Consider the following 9,087-nt stretch of genomic DNA (forward strand, 5'->3'; position numbering starts at 1 on the left):
TTGAAAATCTTGTAACTTTCCACGTTTAGGGGGAAAAAGTAAATCTGTGAGAAGGTTAGTAACTTTTGTAAATGGGGACGTGATTTTAAAAGGATTCAAATTGAATCCAAAATGCTATCTATGTATATTCTGATAAAAGCATTGCTAAGGACATTATTACTGGGATTAGGCCACATGAGAGCGCCGAAACCCTTTTCCAAATGAAAACATCACAATCACATGTTATACACACACTATATGTGTCTGTGAAATATCCAATATGAAAAATATACCACATCAAAGTACAGAAACCTATGCTATCTGAAGGGTTGAGTAATAAACAGCACCACGCTACCATCTGTCATTGGGTTATTGGTGGAAAAGCAACCTGAAATTGAAGTCATATGGCATCATTTGTACCAGCTGTGAAATAGGCTGTCTTCTCCTTCTTCCAAGGCATTCAACTGCTTCCTGTCTCAGTTCAACTGGTAGTTGGAAGCAGACCCAATCCAACAAAGATTCCAAGTCCTTTGCAAAGTCAAGTAACTTTGGAATTATTATTTTGTTTGCTTTTGTAATGCCAACTGTTGCTTGTAAATATTCTCTCTATGCTGCTTCTTACTCATAATCAACTTGTGATGCTGTTTACACCCTTACCTTCACAAAATAAAAGTATATTTGTTCCATCAATTCAGTCAACCGAAGAAATACATATGATGAATTCATCCACATCAAAAATGAAATCTAGCTTGTGACATTAATAATACTAACATTATCATTAATCCCACCAGTGAAAAATAGAAAAGTGGAAACTAGAATTAAAGCTTCTTTCTCTGTTTAATAGATTAGCAGTTAAAGAAATCGAGCTTCAATACTTCGGCCAACCAATTACTTCAGTCCAATTTGCCATAAAATGCATAGAATTACGATGGGGATTTTTAATTTTTTTGTATGTTTTTGTGAGTATTTCCTTGCAGTAATGGGAAACCCACTTATGTCAATATGGGGATGGTAGCAAGGATCAGTTGAGATGAACCGACCATGTTTCTACTTCTTTGAATACTTTGTACATAAGAAACCAAATGCAGTGAATGTTAGAGAGATCACTGTACCTTGTGCATTAGTGCTACAACCATTTCAGGACTCTCAGGTATCAGGTATGTAATGCACTTGACAATATCCTCTGAAACTCTGTTGAGAATGCTATCAACTTCTGATGCCTTATCATCAGATGAACTTGAGGAAACCTGTGCTCTTTCCTGGTCTACTAATCTTCCACTCCAGCTGATCAAGCAAAACAAGTCATAGTTAAAAACTTGAGATTAGAGCTCAATCATTTCACAGATCAAATATTGATTACTCAAAACTGCTTGTTACCTGTAACTTCAAGTGATCTACACACTTGTCAGCTGGTTCTTGTTTTGTTGGAGATTTCTTTATAGAAGAAATAACCTTTGCCCTTTCCTTTTCTGGAGATTGCTTATCCTTCAGAGAGTTACAAAATAATGGATTCTCTTTTCCCCATCTTCCTTCAGGGATTGATGATAATGAATCCTGTTTTGTATGCATCTGTTTCTCTTTAACTAGCTTACCAGTTAAAATGTCAGAGGACATCAGCTTCCTACTAGAAGAACTTCTGGCAATGATGGTTGAATTAAACTCACTTTGGGACAAAGATTTTGACCTTTGATGTTTGGTGCTCCTGATGGAGTTCTGATCCATTGGATCCTCTGCATTACTCTTTGAGGAAATGTAGAAAGCTTTCTGACACAGACCTTGTCTGAAATTCACCACCTGCTCTTCTAATCGAACCACTTCCTCCTCCAATACTGCTACTTCAGCCACAAGCTCTAATGTCTAAAATACATATACACAGTTTTTGTTACTTTCTGGTTCCATGCATACAAATAACAGCTTTTTATTATAATTGAAATACAATGAGTCATTTGGTCACTGATTTCAACTGGATTTTCCTAAATTTATTGCTTGAAAGATAAAACACTTGAATCTATTTGTATTCCACCTATGCATAGAAGGGAAAGATGAAGAAAGATACTAACATACGGAGGGAGATAAGGTGGAAGACGAGGAAGTGCTCCCAAAGGTCTTGTAAGTGCTCTTTCTAACACTCTGTGCACATTCTCTTCATGTCTCAGCTTCCTCTTCAACTTATCAATCTGCAAATATCAAAGTTTGAGAACATTAACTACACTGACAAATGATATGCAGAATTAACACTTGGGAATAAAAGTAGGAAAGGAACATAACATTCACACACTTCTTGTATCAAAGCCATTTTCCTTTCTCGATTAGATAGACACCGATTCCTCTGGGAAGCCATTGCCCTGTTCCTTCGAGCTTCTTCCATCCTGTCCTGCTTTGTAAACATTCAGTAAGTAACAAACAATTTTTTAATGGAAATTATGATTTCGGCATGCAAAAGAAAGAAAACAAGAAGGATATGATCCATTAAACTAATTTCCAAAGAGGAATTAAAAATCACATGCTTACAGTTAAAGACTTAAAGTAGTTCTTAGTTAATGCTTTGAAACAACCTTTCATACTGTCTTATTTTATGCCCGTAAACTCTCCTACAATTGATTCTGAATTAATTATTGGAAAAAGCTCATGTGAGTAACTTTGAATTTCAAAATTGATTATAATGAAAAAGAAACTGATCAAAATATGCTATTAGTTTTTCTTTTCAAGTATTCAGAAAAACTAGTTTCAGATTGCATCCTAATTTTTAGAAGCGTTTTGATTACAGATTCTCATTTTCTCTGACAACCTTAAACGACCATTTGTTTCTTAAGATCTTGCAACCAAACAGAAAATGAAAGAAAGAAAGAAAATCAACTAAGCTTTTGTTTTTACAGAAGAAAAAAAATATATATAAGAGGAGGAAATCACTTTGCCTATGTATGAAGGAACTTTTCATTACCTGAAGAGAGGTATGTGCTCTGGTATACATCTGCTATGCTAGCACTTTCCCGGAAAACAAGAAAGAAAACAATGCAAGCTAAATAGTACTGCAAAAGGAAAAGGTAATAACATAGAAGTTATATTAACATTGATAAAGTAGCTCTGCAAAACAGTGTGCAATAATAGAAAAAAAAAGCATCAAGTAACCCAACTTTGGAGACAGACAGAGTCAGAGACATAGAATGATAGAAACAACGAAAAAGATTTCATACAATTCACAAAGCAGGAAGCTCATAAGCAGAAGAGACACAGGAAAACAAATGCCAGCTTCTACATAAAAAAAATGGAAAAATTTGTTTTTGTTTTGCATGATAAAATAAAAACTTCAACAGTGTGAAAACAAAGCAAGTAAAACCTACAGCAGCAGTTGATGCAAGTACCAACAATTAATATAGTAAACTTTTAAAAACATTATTTATTTTCATATTTTACTTTTTAAAGTGTACTTTAAAATGTATTTTTATCTCTAAGTTGATAATTAATAAGTAACAGAGTATGTAGGTATCGATACTTATTTTAGACACCATTTTTTATTTATTTCAAAAAAAATATTTATATATAAATAACTACATGTGTATGTATCACAAATCTGACGTATTAGCTAGCGAGTATTGTTCTTAATAATAATACTCCCTCCGTTCCTATATATAAGTCACAAATAACTAATTCTCTTAGATTAAGAAAAGTAGTTACTAGTAATAAATTTGTAAAAAAAATGATTTACTTTCCTTACTTTCCTATAATTTTCTCTCTCTAAGTTAATACTTCTAAAGTTTATCATCTCTTTCATATTAAATATGAGGGTGAACATGGAAAAAATTATTTAATGCTTCCTAGATATTAGAAAGTGACTTATATTTTGTAACAAATTTTTTTCAAAAAATGTGACTTATAATAGGGAACGGAGGGAGTAATAATCATTTCAAAAAACAAAATAACTGCCAATCACTTTCTCATCGTTAAATTATAAGATTATAATTAACCAGAAATTTTTTATTTTAATTCAATTATAATTATTAAAGGAATCGAATAGACTTTGTGAGGACATGTGACTACAACTGAAAAGTAACTCATCAAATTCTACAGGATCTAATTTATTATTTATTCAGAAAAAATACCGCTTTATTAATCATAATTAAGCCCGACCATTAATAAAGTTAATATATGCTTTTCAGTTTCCTTAAAGTTAACTTACTATTCAAATTTCAAAGAACATGCATCAATAAAATGCCTATTGCAGTAATTTCCAACTTTAATAAAAGAGGCAACGGCCTTGTATTTAATAATTATGAGTTATAGCCAGACGCCCAGACCAATGTCCAACTTTCCCCACATGGTCTTTAAAAAAAAACACTTTCCCCATATGAAGTATACTCAATAGTAATTTGCTTTTGGGGAATGCTGAAAATAAAATAATTTTTATTTTAAAATAATTATAAAGATCTTCATTTTATTTTTAAAGGACATTCAAAAGGCTGGAATATTATGACACAAGCTCCTGATTATCCCTTAGGTTCGTTTTTTCCCTTTATTAAATGTATAAGTTTTCCTAAAGAGTATTTTAAAAGTACTGATTAATCAATTAACAGTAAGAAAACTTCATAATAAATTACAATATTTAATTTATTGATAATGTTATAAATTTTTAATTGAAAATTTCTGAATTTAAACAGCTTTAGCTAGCATCTCTGCGTGACTATATAAAATCATGTTTGTATTGTTGATTCCTTGATTCCCCGGATGGATACAGGAACATACTTTTAATATTGGAGATGGTACTCGATCAGCCTTTACATATGTAATATTTAGGTGTTTATTTTATATATCAAACGGATTGTTTATACAAAAATGAATTCTTATATGTCCATATGCGATTCTTGATATATTTTGATGTAATGTGTAAATGCAATAATTACTGGAGGTAGACATCATTGATAATGATGCAGACAAGATTAAGAAGCAAGCAACGTGCTCAGTAATCTGCTCAGTGCCTCATAATTACTACGACATTTTAATTTATTTCTTAATTAATTATAAGAATCTCAATTAATATGATATCATGAATGAACTTTACATAATAATGTTGCTTTCACACATCATTTTAAGGTAGAAAGAGGTGGAATGAAGAGAGAAATAGGAAGAAAAGAAAAAGTAAAAGAGATAAAGTATGACATATGATAAGAGGAGAGAAATAAAAATAAAAATGTGTGCAAATGAAGTGTTTAAAAAATGAGGTGTGTACATATCATTGTTGGACTTCGCACGATCTGCCTGAAACTTGCTTGTACTTTTTGTTAATTTATCCTTGGCACAATTAGAAATTTAACTGGATAAGGGTATAATTTCTTTTTATTTGAATGTAGTGGTGAAGCCCCAATTCTAACCATACGTATAATCTATTGAGGCAATCATATTTGACTCGGGCGCGGTGAAAGTTAAAAATCTTTCTAAAAATTCATCTCCTAAAAATTGAACTTTCAATCTCAGGGGTCCAAACAGTCACTTATAATCATTACGACCGACACTTGTTAAGTTATAGGGATATAATTATAAATAACCAAAAATAGAGGGGGGAAACTAAGCAAGGGTGGGGGCACTAAATAAACGGCAGAATTTTTTGTGTTTGTCTTTAACGGATTTACCCGTTCGTTCCGGGTAGAAAGAAGAATTAAGCAAGAACCGTAATGCTTTATTTGATTTATAAGGTTAAGAAAGAAAGCAAAGGAGAAGAAAGATAGAAAATGCAAATTTTGATATATTATTTCTATAAATAAGAAAAAAATTGGCTTATTAGCTCAGTTGGTTAGAGCGTCGTGTTAATAACACGAAAGACGTATGTTTGAGACATGCATGGACCAAATTGGAGATATTAATACATTTTATAATTTTTGTGGTTGACAAGATGAGAAATATTTGCGTAAGGTATGAGATTATGTTTTGCAATTGGTTGACGTCTCATTTGTGTTACACTGTTCATCTTGGGAGCATTACAATCAATTTCAATAACTCTTTTGATGCTCATTAGAAAAATAAACTGTAGGATCTATTTGAATAGCAAGGAACAATTGAGTCTTCAATTCAATATGGTACGAGTTTGAATTTATGATGTTTTCTCCTAAATAAGCTTATTAAGATTTTGGCGACGACTGAGGGCAAGAGAAAAGCACTTTATTTCTCTGTTTTTTTATTTATTTTCATCGAGTTGTTTAGAGTATTAGAAAGAAAGATGATTGCATAATTGGCCTATTAGCTCAGTTGGTTAGAGCGTCGTGCTAATAACGCGAAGGTCGCAGGTTCGAGACCTGCATGGGCCAAAATTGTATCAAGATTTTTGGCACTTGTTATATTTACGGGTGTACATGATCTAACTTTATCCATTAACTCATGTGTTTAGGGACGGGTTCGTGTTTAAAAACTTGACCCGGTCAATATTTGGGGTCGAATGAAGTCAAATTCAATTTGTTCCAACTCCCTTCTAAACATGATTTTGTATATTTTTATTAACAATCAGGTTTCAAGTGAATACAATTTATATTTTTTTCTTTAATTTAGTAGTTTGTTATGAAAAACATTAGTTTTATGTAAGTTCTTTCATAATTCATTAAAAGAGACCACAAAATGATAAGGCGGATTGGCCCAAAAGATCACTTGAGTGTCGATTTCAAATCTCACTACCTCTAAACTCTATAAATAACTGCATAGAACTTACATAGAACTAATGTTTTTCATCAAACTACTGTTCTATGTAAGTTCTATGTAGTTATTTATAGAGTTTAGTAGTAGTGAGATTTGAAATCGACATTCAAGTGGCCTTCGAGTCAATCCGCCTTGTCTTTTTGTGGTTTGTTTGTTCTATGTTAAACTCGTACTTCATCATCAAGTTTAGGGACGGGTACGGGTTTAAAAATTAGACCAATTAATATTTAAGATCGGGTGAAAGTTAAGTCAAACCTATCTCAACCCGTCTACAAACACCTCTAGTTATTTTCATGCGGATAAAAGGGTGAAATTTCACATGTCTTGTTTTTATTTTCTATATAAATAATGCATATATAAAATCATTTTATCTTCTCATTTTCTTGTCCAAAGAAACCATAACATAGGGCTCTCGGGTACATCTCAAATATCAATGAAGGGGTTAGCCATTAGTTCCGGGACCAGGAGCTAGTAGTCTACCCACCATTAATTGTAGATGACATAGCTAAAACAAATATGGATCGAATCAAAGATCAAAAGGAATAAGAAGAAGGTCTTTGCTTCATTAAATTTGCAAAGTGAATTGTGACTTGCTATGATGAGGATTATAGGACAAAGCAAGCCATAGACCTACTTGATTTTTAACTTTTAACACAGAGGGAGTCATTTTCATTAGTTGTTTCCTAGAAAAAAAAAATGTAGTAACACTATTTTTTAACACTATATATCTTTTTAATTCTATATATTAATTAGTTAAAATCAACGTAAGCTCTATTACCCCCTCCGTTTCTAATTATAAGACCTAATACAAAAAATTGCGCTTATTAAGAAAACATTAAATGTGTCTAATTAGTGTATTGATTTTTTAAAAATGCACACATACCTCCATATTTACCCTTTGTCATTTTCTCTCATTAATTAATGATATGTGGTAATTAAAATTTTGGAATTGAAAACACACAATTAATGTGAAGGGTATATATGGAAGAGTAGAATACTTTTTGCTAGATTATTGTTAAAGGTCTTATATTTAAGAACATGAAAAATTTAAAACTAGATCTTATAATTAGGAACGAAGGGAGTAAAAGTATGGATCTCACTGTCTCAGGGAGACCTAAGAGACTCACAAGAGAGTGTTTTTAAGTTATTGCTACCACTCCTCCTCCATAGAATAAAGAAAGTGACCTTAAAGAACCAGAATGTTTTTTGAAATCAAGAACCAGAATGTTATGAGCAGAAAGTAAGAGAACCAGAATTAAAAAAAACAATTATGTCTTTGTTTTTATCGGAGGTGACAAAATTCGGGTCATTAGTCACTTTTTTCCCTTTTCACCATAGGCAAAGTATCTAGATTCTAATTTAGCTAAAATATTTTGGGATTGGATTTTGAATTGAATCTTTGTCCGACGCTTTGAACTAAGTGTATAGTGTGTGCTCGTGTAATTAACTAGATCTTTAGATATAAAACTGAATTCTTTATAACAAATTACGAATATAATCTTTCTCTGTTTCACTCATTCAAAACTTCACCTGTTTATAAAGTAGACTTTCAATCCGTTTGTGATCTATGCTTTTTAGGGTTTAGAATAAAGATATGTGGACTTCACTTATTAGATAAACAACTACTGCAGCTGACTCATCATGCAGCTAAAGATTCAAAATCAAAATCACTCATGTTTAGACTTTATTTCCCCTTTTTTACACAAAATAGCTTTTCACATTAAGCTAAAAGTTCTGTTTATTTTATTTTTTAAATAAAATCTTTTTTTGTCAATAAAAAAATGTGGCTGCAAATTGCCCTACCATAAAATTCTGAGCTCATAGTTGTAACCAATATAGTGAGGTCCATACGCTGGTCCAATGCAAGTAGAGGTTATTTGTTTTTTCAATTTAAATATCTCACCTTAACTAAAGATATAGTTAAATACGTATTTATAAATTGTAGAATAATTCTCACTTTTAAGGAAATTTTTTGGAAATGCAAATTTTAATATGAAAAGGAAAATGACACAACTACTTGCATATATGAAAAAAATAAGAAGAAAAAACTGGTTAGTTCTTCCAATAACCTGCCTCCACTCTTTTAATCGATGGAATCACATTTAAGATGTGATGCTACTTTTGTCCATGTTTCAATCAGTGGGAAATATCCTATTTCAATGTACAAAACTTGGCTAACTAGGAGACACTGAATTTCCGGATCTTATTCGCATAATATGTCGAATTAATTGTTGGTTCCATGCCTTGTTGTCTTTGCTTGATTGCTTCTGTTGAGCTAGATCTTTGTCGAGAGTAATTGTGAAGTTGTTGCAACATATGTTGATTGACTCAGTTGGTAGTAAGAGGATATCACTTTTCCTCAGTGTTTTTATTCCCGTTATCGATTTAAGGATTTTGTTGGTAGCCGATTTGTAAATACTTAAAGTCTTA

At 31.8% G+C, this 9,087-nt stretch overlaps 1 protein-coding gene and 1 non-coding gene across 5 annotated transcripts; one reads left to right on the forward strand and one right to left on the reverse strand.

The window, feature by feature from the left end:
* Nucleotides 1–80: 80 nt before the first annotated feature.
* LOC130740814 (uncharacterized) lies at nucleotides 81–3,272 on the reverse strand. 4 transcript variants are annotated; one of them, XM_057593523.1, is made up of 7 exons: nucleotides 2,921–3,272; nucleotides 2,258–2,353; nucleotides 2,040–2,156; nucleotides 1,644–1,836; nucleotides 1,357–1,562; nucleotides 1,092–1,263; nucleotides 81–636 (listed from the first exon to the last, which is right to left on the reverse strand). In XM_057593523.1, the coding sequence occupies exons 1-6, from the start codon at nucleotides 2,948–2,950 to the stop codon at nucleotides 1,207–1,209; spliced, it is 699 nt and encodes a 232-aa protein (XP_057449506.1). In that variant the 5' UTR covers nucleotides 2,951–3,272; the 3' UTR covers nucleotides 81–636; nucleotides 1,092–1,206. The 4 variants fall into 4 exon arrangements, with proteins under 4 accessions (XP_057449506.1, XP_057449504.1, XP_057449503.1 ...); XM_057593521.1 differs by having other exon boundaries at nucleotides 1,357–1,836; nucleotides 2,921–3,008; nucleotides 3,174–3,265; XM_057593520.1 differs by having other exon boundaries at nucleotides 1,357–1,836; nucleotides 2,921–3,268.
* Nucleotides 3,273–6,201: 2,929 nt separating this feature from the next.
* Nucleotides 6,202–6,275, forward strand: TRNAI-AAU (transfer RNA isoleucine (anticodon AAU)). Its single transcript has one exon. It is a non-coding gene; the product is annotated as a tRNA-Ile (tRNA).
* Nucleotides 6,276–9,087: the final 2,812 nt, after the last annotated feature.

This window comes from Lotus japonicus, chromosome 2 (genome assembly GCF_012489685.1).
Source record: "Lotus japonicus ecotype B-129 chromosome 2, LjGifu_v1.2".
Classification (NCBI taxonomy): Eukaryota; Viridiplantae; Streptophyta; class Magnoliopsida; order Fabales; family Fabaceae; genus Lotus; species Lotus japonicus.